The 16,128-nt window shown below is 43.9% G+C and overlaps 1 protein-coding gene across 1 annotated transcript in view; it reads right to left on the bottom strand.

The window, feature by feature from the left end:
* Positions 1–4,771, bottom strand: part of MTMR8 (myotubularin related protein 8) — a 214,598-nt gene extending 209,827 nt beyond the window's left edge. The window contains 1 exon segment of the mRNA XM_047092489.1: positions 4,687–4,771. Coding sequence (XP_046948445.1) covers positions 4,687–4,771 — 85 coding nt within the window.
* Positions 4,772–16,128: the final 11,357 nt, after the last annotated feature.

The raw sequence follows: 16,128 nt of genomic DNA, 5'->3' as shown, positions 1-16,128 counted from the left end.
GAGGGAGGTGAAGGCGCTGAACGCCTTTGACCCCCTTAATGTCATGTAACAATCATGGGGGCAAAGTGGGCAAGCGGCAGTTGTGAGGATGAGAGAGGTTTTCATAATATACAGGCAATAGTTAATAATCCTCCCATCCAGAGGAGGTATGTGAGACCCGGCCTGCATCTTTTGTCCCATGTCCTGCTTGTTGGTGCAGTCTCTATCAGCCCAACAGTAAGAAGATCAGGGTTATGACACCAATAAGGGGCAAGGGCTGGAAGAGTTGCATCCAAACACCTGGGCTAGGTCCATGCATTGATTCCTTAAGCTTTTGCCATGCACAGGCCATCCAGCTTCCAGAGTGTGGCTGGAGCAGGGATGGAGGTCTCAGGGGCCAGTTTCCTTTTTGAGGGTCAGTTTATGTGGGTTGACTGGATCTGAATCACTTCGCCAGGTTGTGGGTTCTTCTGATTTGGCCTTCTTAACTCTGGAGTGATGGACCCATGGGGTGATACCTGAAACTTTAAGGGCTGTAAGAGTTAGAATAACAGGAGGCCCAGTCCACCATGGTCTAAGGTCTTCCAAACTTTAACCCACACAGAGTCTCCTGGCTGAAAAGGGTGAATGGGGGTCCTTAAGAAAATTGGGGCCCTCTCTATGGTGTATCTCTGTAACTTATTTAGGACTGCCCCTCAAGGTCTGGAGCTTTTTTCATATTCCCTTGTCTCCAATCTTGTGTAGGTCTCCTGGGAGTTTTCCTAAACATGGGGGGGGGTCACCCATATAACTCAAAAGGGGAGAATCCTAGTTCCCCAGGAATGCCTTGGGCATGCAGGAGGGGCAGCAGTAGTAAATCTGGCCATGGGAGATTAGTCTCTTGGTGGAACTTAGCCAGGGTTTCCTTGAGGATGCAATTATTCTGCTCTACGTTCCCTGAGCTCTGGGGTCGGTAAGCAGTGTGCAGTTTCCAGGTAATGTTGAGGGACTTTGTCAGAGTTTGTATAATGTCTTCCACAAATGCAGGTCCATTATCACTGTGTATGGTTAAGGGTAGGCCAAACCGAGGCACAATCTCCCGTAGAAGAGCTTGGGCCACCTTGTGACTTCATTCCCATCTGGTCGGGAATGCTTCAACCCATCCCGAATATGTGCAGATTATTACAAGAAGGTACCTGAACCTTATATTTGGTTGTATGTCAGTAAAGTCCACCTCTAAGTCTTCGAAAGGGGCGGCTCCCATCCTTTGTGTGCCAGGCGGGGGTTTTGGGGTACACCAAGCATTGCTTTTGGCACACGTTACACATTGTTCACTGACAGCTTGGCATAATGCCGGCAGCTGGCTGATATAGTAGTTGTTTTTGAGGAGGGCCTCTAGTGCAGTTTTCCCTAGGTGCGTGAGTTGGTGATATTCCTTCACTACGTGTTTTCCCATAGAAGATGGGACAAAGATGTGTCCATTTGGCATGACCCACCATCCCTCTTTGCTTAGTGTGCCCCCTTCTGTTGAGGCCCAACTTCTTTCTTCATTTGTGTACCGGGGCAGGGAGGCTTCCCTTTGGGGTGTAAGAGTCATAGTGTAGGTAGGAGTTTCACCTTGGTCAAATCAGGTGATTTCCTTGAGTTATGGGGTCATCTCCTTTATGATGTCCCTTACAGTGTAGCATAGCTACCTTGTCTGACAGCCATACGGCCTCAAGAAGCTTTAGTATTTCTTCCTTGTTTTTGAGAGTTTTCCCTTCAGCAGTAAGGAGGCCTCATTATTTATAGATGGCCCCGTGTACATGCACAGTAGCACAGGCATACCGAATATCAGTATAGGTGTTAATTTGTTAATTTGTTTACTTTGCTAAGGATGAGGGCTCGGGTTAAGGCTCGGGTTAAGGCTCTAGACTCTTCCCACCTCCTGTTATCTGTGCCAGTACTAGTCTCCTTATCAGTCACTCCACGGAACAATGAGAGCTTGTATACAGAACTACAAAAGCCAGTTCTCCATAGGATGTGATGCCAGGCTCCATTAACACTGGATAGGGTGTCAGGTGGGGAGTGTTCAGCCACACCTGTACACTGAGTGGACCTTTTTGTTTTAGAGAGGTCTAAAAACCTGCATAAAACAGGCAAATATTTGGAGCCAATGAGAAAAAATCAGGTTTGCGTCCACCACCAGGTATGCAGGACATCAATAAGCCAACAGTGCATGAGTGGGCTCCCCGCCTTAAGAGGCATGGTAATGCAGCAAAGGCTCTGCTCAAAAAGTGGGTATTGAGCAACCACCCCAACCCACTAGCACCTACTGTTCCCAGAAGAGAAGGCATAGATATCAACCAGGCAGAATCACTATGTCTCAGAATCATTGAGTCTACTTCCACACCGGCCTCTGCTGCCAAGCGTACAGAGATCTGTCCTTCAGAAGGACATAGATCCTTTCCAAAGTGACAGTTCTCCAATGGTAAAGTCCTTGCTTTGGTTAAGTGTGAGATTTGGGCACCTGAAATAGATGTCAAAGTAACAGTGGCACAAAAAGAAGATAGATTTGTTTCTTCTTCATATAAATGAACCCTGGATGTGGCTACTCTAAAACTAATTATGGCTTGCCCACCATGGGAGATCACATAGCATTGATTTCCCTGCTCTAACATATCAGTATTGTATTTCCTTTTTTAAAATTAAAAAAAATCAGAATCTATACTTTTAATGCATTCTGGTGTGGCTAGAACAGCCAGTCATTTACACAACAATTAATTGGTCCTGAAAAACATTCCTTCATTATAAAATAAATTCAGATAAACTAGAACAGGTATGTTGACCTATACTTTTTTAAACTGATCAAAGAGTTGAAGTGTTTTATTATTTTTCCCTGGAAACACTTTGTCCCAAAACATCCTATGTTCGTATATGTCTGATTTCAATGTTTATTAAGCACAGCACCAAAACAAAATTTTTTGTGTTCGAAAGCTAAAATCTTCCTAGATAAAACGACTGAGTCAGGATAGCAGGGTCAAAGTGGGGGTGTAAAAATAGCAAGATCAAATCATCTGCTCATTTTCCCCCAGGTTTATGCCAAGTTTTTTATTTAATTGTTATTAATTAACATACAGTGCAATATTGCTTTCAGGATTAGAATTCAGGGATTTGTCACTGACAGAAAACACCCAGTGCTCATCATAACAAGTGCCCACCTCAATTCCCATCACCCGTCTATCCCATCCCCCACCCACCCAGAAAAAGAAATCAATGAATCTATCCCATTGACAATTGCAAAGATACTTTTTAAGATACTTAGAAATCCACCTGACCAAAGAGGTATGATATGCACTTGGAAAATTTATGAAGGAAAGGAAAGATGATACAAAGAAATGAAAAAACATTCCATGCTCATGGTTTGGAAGTACAAACATTGTTGCAATGTCTATACTACCCAAAGCAATCTACACGGTTAATGCAATCCTTATTAACATACCAGCAGCATCTTTCACACAGGTACAACCAACAATCCTAAAGTTTGTGTGGAATCACAAAAGACCCCGAATAGCCAAAGTAATCCAGAAAAAAAAAGCAAAGCTGAATACTTCATTGTGAAACATATTCCAAAGAGCACTAAAAAGACAAAAGAACAAGAAAAACAAAAGCCTGATGATTTTTGGTGACTGACTCATGATTCCAAGTATGCTTGTTGTTTTTTTTTTTTTTTGTCATATGCTGAGAGTTCATCAGTCATATAAAATGAACTGTTTGCCACTCAAATATTTAGAATAAATGAAGAAAAAAAGAAAGCAGAATGTGATATCATGAAGCTTCAATATTTCTTTATAACATTTTCTAATAAGTGTTTCCAAATATTCAAACTCACCATTCCCAGGTTATAGTAGAATTTGACAAAATTCAGCAGGCACAAATGACAGACTGTCACGAGAATTTAGATATTTTTATACTTATGTCAGATATCAATTACCTGTTTGGATACCACACAGAATTACTCAAACTCAACCTCTGGAAGGCTTCCCACGTTAGTCCAATATGTTATATTTATGTGTATATAGCCAAAGACATAAAACAAAGAGTGATGTGTCCCCGTGTGTTTAATGCAACCCAAAGAAAGGTATCACACTGCAAAGCAATCAGGTTAGATGTGAAAGAGAGTAGAGAGTATAAAACTCAAATGCACTTCAATGCAAGTGGTGCTGGAAAGAGCCCACCTCACTTCAGGGGCAATAAGAGACTGAGATCAGGGGTCAGAGTCAGGAGCGACTGGTCTGTCCTCAGTGACAGGAAACTCTAGGCAAGTTCCCACTCTGGTGGTGTGCTGCCACACAGTTTCTGATGTTGGGGAAGAAATCTTGTTCTGTTACTGGAACTCAGTGCTTGGCAGGATTGTGTTGGCCCAGATGGTCACTCCCTACTCTCTACCCACCTCATGGAATGCCTAACTTCCTTCATTCTGAGATACTAAAGGTTTGTCCATTCAAAGTCCATACCTTGAAGAGGTAAGGATAGAAAAAGTAAACCCAATAAGTAAAAGACCAGAGCCCATTTCCACAGGCCTGGGTGTGAGCCAGGAGGCAGAAAAAAAACCCAAACCACCACTGTTCTATCACTGAAGGAAAGGAATGGAAAAGAGTGATAGCACTTTTGCACACAGGTCTCCTAAGTGTAGCTTAGGAATGTTCCCCTTAGATCTGGCCCACTGATGTTGGTGATGACACCAACCTTGCCCAGGGAAAAGTGCTAGTGCCCTCATGTGAAGCTTGATGCCATTTTCCTCTGAGATGAAGATATTTGGTCCTCGGTGCATCCCTTCAGATTCCCTTGCTCTTTCATTAATTAGGATTTCATTAGGAGACATTAACAGACATCATCTGGGAGCATTCTCTGATTTTAATCATGGAGTTTTTACTTGTTACCAGTACCCTGGAAGAGTCTGGGCAACAGGAGTCCATGGAAGTCTGCAAGACGAACCTTGGCAAAAGGAGTACAGGGCCTTTGAAACTGTTCAGCAGAAGGGCAGATCATGTTGGGAATCATTCGATCTCCATTCTGGAGCAAGGGTTTAGGGTTAAATACATGAGCTACAGGGCTGTCGCTGAGACAGCACCTTGTAATTTCCAGGGAGACTTCACTCACTCCGTGTGTCATCACATAGCAGGTAATTTCATATATCAAAAAGGAAAGATTGACCTCCTGTCAGTAAGAACTCTGTGTTTGGCAGGATTCTGTCAGCATGGGACCATTGCTCTGCTCTCTGTCCACCCCTTACAGAAAAGCCTGAGCTACCTCCTGAGACACTCAGGGTTCATGCATGTCAAGTCCATTCACCAAGCAGGTTAGGGCACAAAAATACTCAAAGACTGAAATACCAGACCCAGAATCTGCAGACTTGTCAGAAGCAAGATCCTATCTTGTGAATCACACTGTATCTTTCCACAGATAGTGCTTTAAATCTGGAGATGGCTTGCATATTTCAGACCTTATTGAAGTTGGGGTGCATGACTTTTGCCCTGGTGTAGCTAGTGGATGTTCCCCTTCTCTTCAGGCCACAGGTCTTTCTTACACTTTGGACACTAAACTTGCCCAGGGAATTTTGCTCAACATTATCTAGGGCTTCATCCTGTTCTCATCTGAGATTAAGAACTTTAGCCCTCGGTGTACCCTTTTCAATTCCCTTACATTTATCCTCACCACGAGTTCACTGCAAGACATTCGGTGCCAGAGTCTGGAAGCAGATTTCTCCGATTTTAGAGTCCTGCCAAGTTCCCATAAGTTTGGAATAGCTTTAGGAACAGGTGCCCCTGGGGTGTCTGCCAGATTTACCTTGGGAACAGGGGGTATTTTGTACTTGAATGTGTTAAGCACAGGAAGATTGCTTGTGGATAGGGGCAGGTGATATTAGGAGACAGTTGGCCTCATTTCTGCGGTAAAAGCTGATGGAGATGTGGCCTTCAGGGCCACAGAAGAAAATAAAAAAGTCACACAGATTGAGCTGATTAACTCCCAGCGAGCATACAAGAAGATTGTTTTCTACCCCCAGAACAACTAATTTCTGAAATCAAGGGGAAAATATTTCCATCTTAAAAACTCGGGGCGTTGAAGTATTAGGTTTGTTCAGTGACTATTACTGTTCTCTGTGCACCTGCCATGGGCTTCCTGAAATCCTGCTTTCTGAGCCGCTAAGGGTTCCCATGTACCCACTCTGTTTCCAAAGCAGGTGAATGTGAAAGAAATTCAAAAACCCTAAAACTCAGAACCCAGTCCCACAGACTTGGGCATCAGACCATATTGAGACTCTGCCTCCAAATCATACTGCTTTTACCTGATGGCAGAAAAAGCTGCAAAGCTGGCAAGTGCCTTGGCCACCCTACACTGTTTTGTTAGGAAAATTAATAAAGTTTTACACCATAAGATGGCCGATGGGACTAAAAGAAGCCCTGGTCTCTGGCTTGGAGATCCCTTTTCTGGGTTCTTGTTGCCAGGTTTGCCGCATGTGCAAAAAACCCCACAGATATAGAGGCTGACAACTATAAATTACCCTTCCCACTTTCATTCGGCACTCAGATCTTTGGAGAAACAGTCTCCTCTGAGCCGCCAGTGTTAAATAAATCTCCAATCCACAAAGATCTCCGATTGCTGCTTGGTTTTTCCACCAGCATTCCAGCATGCTTCAGTAACATATTTGGTTCCCTGACTGGAAAACCCAACCATGCTGGCCTATTGTTGCCACCGGTTTGGGAGAACAGTGAGGCGGTGACGGGTGTGAAGAATTGCAAGGGAGAAGACATGTCCTGTCTGAATTTTGGCAGTCTCCTATTCGGTCACCTCGGGCCGGCCCCTCTTCGCTGTTCCCAAGACTCCAGGAGACTTGGCAGGTGAGGCCTTGGACCCAATGTTGGAACCAGTAAGGTTGGGACCCAATCTAGTCAGACCCACTCGCAAGAGTGGAAGGGGGACATGATCACTCCCCGAAATCTCAGAGGTCTCGCAGGTAGGAATTCTGTGGGAGGGAATGTAATAACTTCTGGTGTGTGTGTGTGTGAATTTTCAGCTTGGCCAAGCTTGCCAGTTGAGTTTGAGTTTTTGGCTCCATGGACAGACAACCTTAAGGTCCCCAAAAGTCTACAGAGTCTGAGTGGGCTCTCCTGTATTTGTGGTGAAAGGCATCTGGTGGAGGGCAGCATCGGATCAGACTCTGATCACAAGTGGCAAAGCTGAGTCCACTATGGCCAAGCCTAACCTAAAGTTTCCCTCAGGAACATGACCAGTGGAGTATCTGATTGGTTCTCTCATCCGAGGGGATATCCTCCCTTTTTCTGTCTCTGCAATACCAAACATGAGAAAGGAATTAATAATGGGATCAAAACAGAGATAGCCTACAATTTTAGAGGTCATGATCAAAAATTTTAAAAAGGGATTTTCAGGCGATTATGGGGTGAAAATAACACCCGGGAAGTTAAGGACCTTCAGTGAACTAGAATTGCCCATATTCGATGTAGGATGGCCCCTGGAAGGGACATTAGATGCTTAAATAGTGCAGCAGGTTTGGCTGATAGTCACTGGGAACCCAGATCACCCTTATCAGTTTCTGTACATTGATTCCTGGCTTGAAATTGCCCAAAATCCTCCGCCTTGGGTGCAATTCATGTATAGCAAACAGAGCTATGCAAAGGCTTTAGCTGCTTTATCCAGAAACTCACCCAAGGAGCCAAAGAAGCAACCCACCACTCCCCTAGTGTTTGCAAGAAACCCTGGAGGAAGATCCCATCTTACTGCCACCTTATGACTCAATGGGCTCCCTCCCCCTTCCCCTGAGCTTGAAACTCCTCCTGCGTCTGTCTCTCTACCACCGGTCTCTCCTCCACCACCGGTGCTGCCACCACTGCCACCGCCACCACCCATCTCTCCTCCCCTCCCAGACCCAGAGGACCCTCTGCCACAAGGACCAGTGGCCAGATTGCACCCTCGGCCAGGCACAGGCACTCTCCAGATGCTAGTCTACATCCGCCGGTACCAAGAGGCTCTCCTCCAGAGGATCAGAGCAGGGGCTGAGAAGCCCATGAATATTCCCAGCAACAAGAGGATTCGCCCATGGATTATTATGAGAGTCTATGCGAGGCTTACACCCTGTTTGCTCCAGCTGCACAAAAAGCCACGACAAAAGGACAGGAAAGGTCTAGCTGCCCCAAGGTGGGAGGCCCAGAACCTCCTTAGCAAGGGGTCAGTGGGCCTACTGCAAAGAAAAAGGACATTAAAAGAATAAATGTCCCAACCATGGAAAGTCCCAGAAACCCAGCCAATATCAGGAGGAACCTCGAGATGGGGGGCGAGATAGAATCAGACTGAAGGGGACACTGACTCTCCCTGTTCCTCTGCCTAATAGATGTGAGGGATTCTTCCTTATTTCCCAGGTTAACAACTTAATTGGAGCCAACTGTGGTTAGTCTACCTCGGGATGGGGACTTTAAGGAATGTTCCCAAGCAGTTGCTGAAACTCCATTTGTTTCCGGGAAATTCCCAGTCTTCTCTGGCCTGATAGACTCCATATTTCCACTTTGGTGGAAAAACCATGGCGCCTGCTCCTCTGAGTTAAGGTTTTGAATTAGGTTTTCCTTCTCTGTCTTCTACTGGCACCCTGCCTCTTCTGCCTGTCCCTCCCCCTGCTCTTTCTGCACCGACTTGGGTGTGGTATACATAACTGATTCCTATACCCACCTCAGTGCCTCAGGCACCATTGGTTCCTCCTCCCATCCTCAAGGTCAAGAGTAAAGTGCACCCCCTTGGACATCTAGGTTTTTTCCAAATAGGATGGAGTCCTAAAGTGTTGATTACTGAACATAGGTTTGTGTTTGTAACTTGTTATTGCAGAGAAATTAAGGCTATTTGGATCTATTGGAAAACATGCTTTGTACTTAATTGGTTCATGAATTTACCATCTAAAAAAATTCTGGTGTAAACACCTCTCAGTTGGTTACTAAGTCCTCAATTGGAGACTAAGGTTTCCTAAGAGTTAAAACTCTGCTAGGTGTACTTAAGATTGATGGAAATAAGGAAAACAAATCTGTATGTATAAAAATAAGAGGCATTTTAACAAAGATATAAAAAATGGAAATAAATTCTTATTGATGGCTAAAAAAAAGGTAATTTTGTCCTAAATGAGACTGATTATTTGGGAAAAAATGGCTTTGGGACAAAGTTTGAAGGCAAAGAAAAGTTGTAGAAGGTTAATGAAGGGAAATCTTTGGAAAGGAATTTATGTGTGCTCAGGATGGACTAAGGTTGAGATGAATGCAATTTTAAAACTACACTGGTATAAGGTTGAAACTCTGCTTTTCTCTCTGCTCAAATGACAAAGTTTTGTTGGACTGTTGATAAGACAATGCAAACAAAGGTTTGTCTTCCAGGAAAACCAAACTTTTAGGTTTTATCTTTATCATATCTTTGATTGCTTAGTTAAATCTTCTCAATGTTAAAGGAGCTAGGTTAGGGTAACAATTATATAATGCTATACATTCACCTTTAGGATCTTTTATTGCCATCTTGGTAAACAAATAAAGTTTTAAGATTTGTAATGATCTGTAATCCTATTTGGAATGTACCTATAACTTCCTAAGGTTTTAACAGCCTTCCCAGGATTTGAATGGTAAATGAAGTCTTTTTGACCAATTTGGCCCTTTTATTTGGGATGCTAAGTTACTTGGAAAGGCACTGTCCTAAAATGGTAAACTTTAGGTTGTATTGCACAGGTAAATGCTGTAGCTTCCCAACTGTATATGAAATTCCTAAAGTTTTAATGTTTTCGTACAAGGTCATCACTTAATATTCTGATTACTTGAAATGTTATGTGTCACAGAAATAACCGAATTTCTTTGTCAATTGCATCATAATTAACTCTCATCAGATCTTTAACGATGTCTGTTTCTGAGATTTTGTCATTTATAATTGTTCTTATTCTCTCACACAAAGTGTTTCTTCTTCAAGGAGATTTATAAAAAGGACTTTGGGGACAAATACAGGTATTCAACATCTTTAAGATTAATACTAAAATGGGTAATTTACAGAACTAAGAAACTGCATTCAAATTGAACAAGAAATATTAACATGGGATTAAATGAACTGAGGAAGATTATAGTTTTGCGATTCTTGTTGAAAATATCGCTGGTTCTCTAATGTTTGCTCTTCCAGATTAAGGAAAATTTCTCTTATCTGTGATATACAGAAATGTCATAAAGTATTCATTTGTAAACAGAAGCATTTATCTTTTCTCTCTACATAACTCCCTTGAAATTCAAAAACTTTCGACAAGTATTCGTTCTTTCATGGCAATTACAATTGTTTGTGTAAATTAAATAAAAATATGTTCCTCTTGTAACAGGTCACCATTGGAAATACTGGTTATTTTAACAAGGCTTTGACTGGAATGACATATTTGAAAATGACATTCATAGACTCAGGTATGACCAGACAGCTTTAAGGAACTAAGGTTGACTTTATGAAAGATAGAGCCATAAAGCCCCATGGAAATATTGGCCTGATACCTTGCTTATAGAGTTCCCAGCAGCCTCACAAGGTGAGTAAAAATGGTCACTTCCTGGCAGGTGCAAGAACCTCAGGATATCTTGGGGACTTCATGAAGAGGAATTAGCCCAGTTCTACAGGTATTTCAGGCCTTTCTGATGGCAAATATTTGGCTTGGCTTCTGGCCTGGAGAGGCTACTAAATGTTCAACCTGGAGATTCCTTAAATTCCTTAAATTCCTTAAATAAAAGGTTCCAGCAAAGCAAACTTTAAAAGATCCTCATGATCAATCACTATTCTTGCTGAGCTTATGTAAATAATTAGGCCAGGTTTGTTAAGACTGGACTTGTTCTACAAATGCTTTGGTCTCAATTTGGCTACCTCTGGAAAGGGTTTTGTAAGAGAGAACAACTACGTTTCAACAATGCACCATTACGGATGTTAAATTCTAGTTATGATTGTCTTTAAATGTTTGTTCTTTGCCTAGACAACTGGAGGTAAACTTCAGAAAAAAATGTCACAGTATTACATATATAGACAATCTTCTGTGCTTGTTATTCTGAGGGGATAAGACCCCATGGGCATATGATTATTTAAACAACTGGAAAACAGGATGGATCTCTAAATATGCAAACAATATCTTCCCTAAATCTGATCTGATAGTTACCAGAAACTCACCCCTCTCAAAGACTTGGAGGTAGACTTTACAGCTATACAAACAAATAGAGGATTTAGTTTCAGGTATCGCCCCTGAGTCCATCACTCCAGAGTTACGAAGGCCAACTTAGAGGAACCCTCAACCTGGTGAAGTGATCCAGATCCTGTCAACCCGCTTAAACTGACCCTCAATACTAGCCCTGAGATCTCCAGCCCTGTTCCAGCCACACCCTGGAAGCTGGCTCACCTGCGCATGGCAGAAACTTGAGGGATGAACGTGTGTACTGAGCCTAGGGGTTTGGAGTAACTCTGCCAGCCATTTCCCCTTACTAGTGTCATAGCCCTTATCTTGCTTCTTGCTTTGCACTAATAGAAACTACAGCAACAAACTGGACATGGAACGGATGGCAGACACCCTGGTAAACTTACAAAGCCAAACTCCCTTGCAGCAGTTTCCCTCCAACATAGGTGAGCCCTCTGCCTCCTCACTTCAGGAAAAGGGGGGACTTGTATCTTTCTGGGGGAGGAATGTTGCTATTTCGTAAACCAGTCAGAAATAGTTACAGCTAAGGATAAGGAACTCAAGGAAAGAATTCAGTATAGGCAACAGGAAAATATCAGTCAATGGAGAGAATAGGATCTCACACACTGGGCATCCTGGCTCTCTGCCCTGGCAGGGCCCCTCCTTTCTATAATTTTACTTGTGAACATCAGCCCCGGTATACAAAATGCCCTGGTACGTTTTATTGAAAACACTGTTGCTCGCCAAACTGTAGCACATATCTTAACCCTCCCAGGGTACCAACCCTTATAACTAAAAAGTGATGCCTAATAATAGTGTTTTTTTAAGGCTTCAAAGGGGAGAATTTGGGGAAAATTAATAAAGTTTAACACCATAAGATGGCCAATGGGACTAAAACAAGCTTTGATCTCTAGCTTGGAGGCCCCTCTTCCGTGTTCTTCTTGCCCTGTTTGCTGCACTTGCGAAAACCCCCACAAATATGACAACTATAAATTACCCTTCCCACTTGCATTCAGTGCTCAGATCTTTGGAGAAACAGTCTCCTCTGAGCCACCGGTGTTAAATAAATTTCCAATCCACCAAGATCTCCGAGTGATGTTTGGTTTTTCCACCAGCATTCCAGCCTGGTTCCATAACAGTTTAGTTCAAATGTAGGGCTTTGACGCTACATTAGGACTCCCACGGGTAGGTAAAATGTGTTCCACTTCTCTATAATGCACAGGCTTTCCCTAGTCATAGGACATCAAGCTTCACCGGGAATTCTGCCAGTCACTTCATTCACAGTTTTGGTCCATTATCATCTGAGACAAATAATTTGGACCAAAGTTCACACCTTCCATTTCTCTTGATCTTTTTCTAACCAGGGTTTCCTGTGAGGGACTGAGAGTCTGAGCCTGGAAGTATTTCTCTCCAATTTTAATTGTGAAGTCCTGCTAAGTTTCCCTAAATCCAGGGTAACTGGAGCAATAGGTTCTCCATGGGCTCACCTGTGAGACGTATCTTGGCAACAGAATGCAAATGGCCTTGGAAAGGGGCAAGTGTTATTGGGAGGGGGCCATCCTCACTTGTACGCAAGGGGAGATGGGGATCAGAGGTCAGAGTCAGGAACCATGTAGCTTTGACTCAGAGAGTGTCCAGCATTCACAACCAGCTGACATATGGTGATTACTAAGGACATATTGCCCCCTTTACTGAGACCTCTGTGCTTGGCAGGCCTCTGTTGGTCTGAGAGTGGTTGGTTACCCTGATCCCACTTGCCCCTCTGCTGTTCCTGAATTCTGAAAAGGACAAAGTTTCAGCATGACCACTGTTCTTCCCCAGACGGTCAGGACAGAGTCCATTCAAGGACTCTGGGACCAGAACCCAATTCCACAGATATGGCTGATGGTCAGAACAAAGAAGCCAACATTTAGATAGATGAGCGCCTCTACCCACTTAATGGAAGAGTAAGGCAAGAGCCAGAAACCTAACTGCCCTATCTAGGTCAGGATGCATTTTCTTGTGACTGGTGCTTCCTTCCATCCCAACCCCCCAGGTGTTTACTTTTAATTCTCGGGACAAAAACCTTGCCTAGAAAATGGTGCTCATGTCAGCAGTCACAACTTCATTCCATTTTCACCTGAGGTGAACAACTTTGGTCCTCAGTGTGTGTCTTCTGACTTATTGTTGTGGTTGTTATTATTAATTATTATTAATGTGAAGAAAGCCTATTGATATACCATGGGCTTGGGGAAGGCAAAGTCAAATGTCAATTTCACAAGGAGACTTTCATATGCTAAGGACTCACAGATTACTGAAGGCCTAGCTATTGTCAACCTACAGTGGTTTTTCCCTCTAGCAAAACATTTACATTAAGGCAGAAGGGAGTTCCTGGAGAAACGACTCTGCCAGGCTCAAGTATTTGTCAATGGGCTGCAGAGAACAAGGAAATAAAGTTGTAATTGTTTTTAAATGTTTATTTTTTGAGAAAGGGGGAGGGAGAGAGAGTGAGAGACAGAGAGAGAGAGATATATCTTGCACCTGGACAGGGGCAGAGAAAGAGGGAGACGCAGAATCTGAAGTAGGCTCCAGACTCTGAGCTGTCAGCACAGAGCCCCTATGGACCTGGAACCCAGAAACCTTGAGATCATGACCTGAGTTAAAGTCCGAGGCTTAGGTGACTCAGCCACCCAAGAACCCCAGGTAATTCAGTTTTAGATGCAATTTCCTTCTTGTCATTTTTCCTCACATCACTATTAAGGTCAGTGTGATGTTGGGGCTCCAGGAAACTGAGTTTATAGGTTTCCGAAGATTAGTCTCCTGACATTTTCTTGTTAATTACTAAGACACTTGTCAGTTGATGGAGGCTCTATCACTTTAACCATTTGTTTTCTGTCATTTCCTTTGCCCGTGGGCAGCCAGGAGTGCCTGAGGAATGTCACACATATCCCACCTGGGGGTGGTCAGGTAATGTTAGCTTGTGTTTGTCCCTCAGCTTTCCTTCTCCTCCCTCCTGAAGAAGCAAATGGATGATTCCAATTTACCCAGCCCACGTGTGTTTGTTCCTTCAGAAAGCAGCATGCTTGGCAGGATATTGTGCTATTCTCTTTATTCCCAAAATGATCCCATTCTCATCTGAAATGAAGATCTTTGGCTTTCTGTGTATCCAGTCCCATTTTCTTGCTCTTTTTGTAAGTCCCCACTTTGGGGAATTCAAAGCCAGACCTAAGAGCAATGTCCCCTCATTTTATTTGGGGAGCCTGGCCAAGTCATCCTGACTGTGGTATAGGTTGGGCAAAACCCCCTTGGGACTTGCCTTTTTGAAATATTTTGACAAGAAAAAGAAATAGGCACTTGAAGGTACCAGACAAAATGTTGGCGTTAGACAAGGCCAGAGAATTAGGAGGAAGCATCGTGAATTTCGGGGAGAAGAGCAACAGAGTCTGTCAGTTTCTTAGTTTTATCTTATTCTCTGCTAAATGAAGACCTTTGACCCATCATATGTCCATTCTGATCCCCTAGCTGTTTTTCTAAAGAGGTCTTGAGTCACATTGAAATGTGGTAGGGTTTCACTCACACAGCAAATGCCCAGGGTTTGGTGGCCAGCTCCCATTCCATTGCTATACTAGCCTAGAGCAAACAGTTTCTGAGATGCCCAAAGAATGATGAACTACCTGTGACTGACCTTGTGGGGCTTGGCATTGATGGTTACCTGTAATGCCCCTGATTTCGAATCTGAGAGACCACCAAGGAGCCGATACCGATGCAAACGCACGAGGGTTTATTTGCAAGCTCGAGCTTGGGCCCAAGTATACCCCACACAGCGGAGCAGGGACTTGGACCCCTAGGTTAAAAGGCGTAGCAGTTTTATAGGGGCCAGTGGCCAATGAGATTGTAACAACACAGAAGGTTGCATAGTCATGTCAGTCCACACGCAGGTGGCCAATTGAATTACAATTTACCCTATAGTAACTGTTTGAACTAGTCTATCACTCTGGTCAGAATTGGCGTGCAAGTTTGGTGGGCAAAAGGCGGGGTTTACATTCTTTGGCGGTTAGGGGTTCTGTATTCCTATATGAGCCGGTTCCCAGTAAGGGTGTGCTCAGCGTCTTGACTAGGGTGGGGGAGTGTCTTAAGCAATAAGTAGGTCATGTGGGGGTTATACATGAGATGGTGGGTGTAGCACAAAATGGAGTTAGTCTTGCTCTGCTTGTCCAGGGGTAGGGGATTTTTGTTAAATTCCTTGGGTCCCACATACCTGAAAGAGCGGACCTACGCCAGCCGACTCCATCTTGTTCTGAGTCCTCCACCTTGAGTGACTATGTCCCTGACTTGGCCCCTTTCCCGGAAAATTGCAGAAACCTCAGACCACGCCTCCTCCCCTTGGGTAACCTCCCACTCACCCGTTCAAACTTCCCAATGAAAACACGCCTGGCGACCTGCGTATCAGGACTCCAACCCTTCCTCAGCCAATCGGCCAAGGCCATGACCCTTCCCCAGCCAATCAGCTGAGGCCACAGCCATTACCTCACCAACTGCCCCTAGACCCCTAAAAAACCTTTGTGCTTTTGAAACTTGCTCTCTCTCTCTCTCCGGTATCTCACCGCTGCGTTGGTGCAGGTAGGGGACTGAGCTCGAGCAAGCTCGAATAAAGGCTCTTTGCTTTTGCATCAGACTCGGCTCCCTGGTGGTCTTTGGGGATCACGAATTCTGGGCATAACAATGCCCAGGTTGCCTCCTTACCCTGACTGCTTGAGATGCCTTCATATGGAAAGCAAATGGTTCCCAGATGGGCATTTAGTTTCCAGAACTGGCCAGGGCATTGCCTGTTCAAGGAATACTTCCACAGAGCCTGATTCCAAACACACAAGTGTCAAAACACATTACACCAAAACCACTGGTGACTATCAACTATAGGTCAGGGTAAGAAATCCACTAAGTTCCAGAAGTTTCTCATCCCTTTCTGAAGCCCCAAAAGAATTCTTGCA

This window comes from Lynx rufus, unplaced genomic scaffold, assembly GCF_022079265.1.
Source record: "Lynx rufus isolate CCGP_SWC_20201006 ecotype Redwood Valley unplaced genomic scaffold, mLynRuf1.p SCAF_30, whole genome shotgun sequence".
NCBI lineage: Eukaryota > Metazoa > Chordata > Mammalia > Carnivora > Felidae > Lynx > Lynx rufus.
This window is presented reverse-complemented; position numbering and strand designations above follow the sequence as displayed.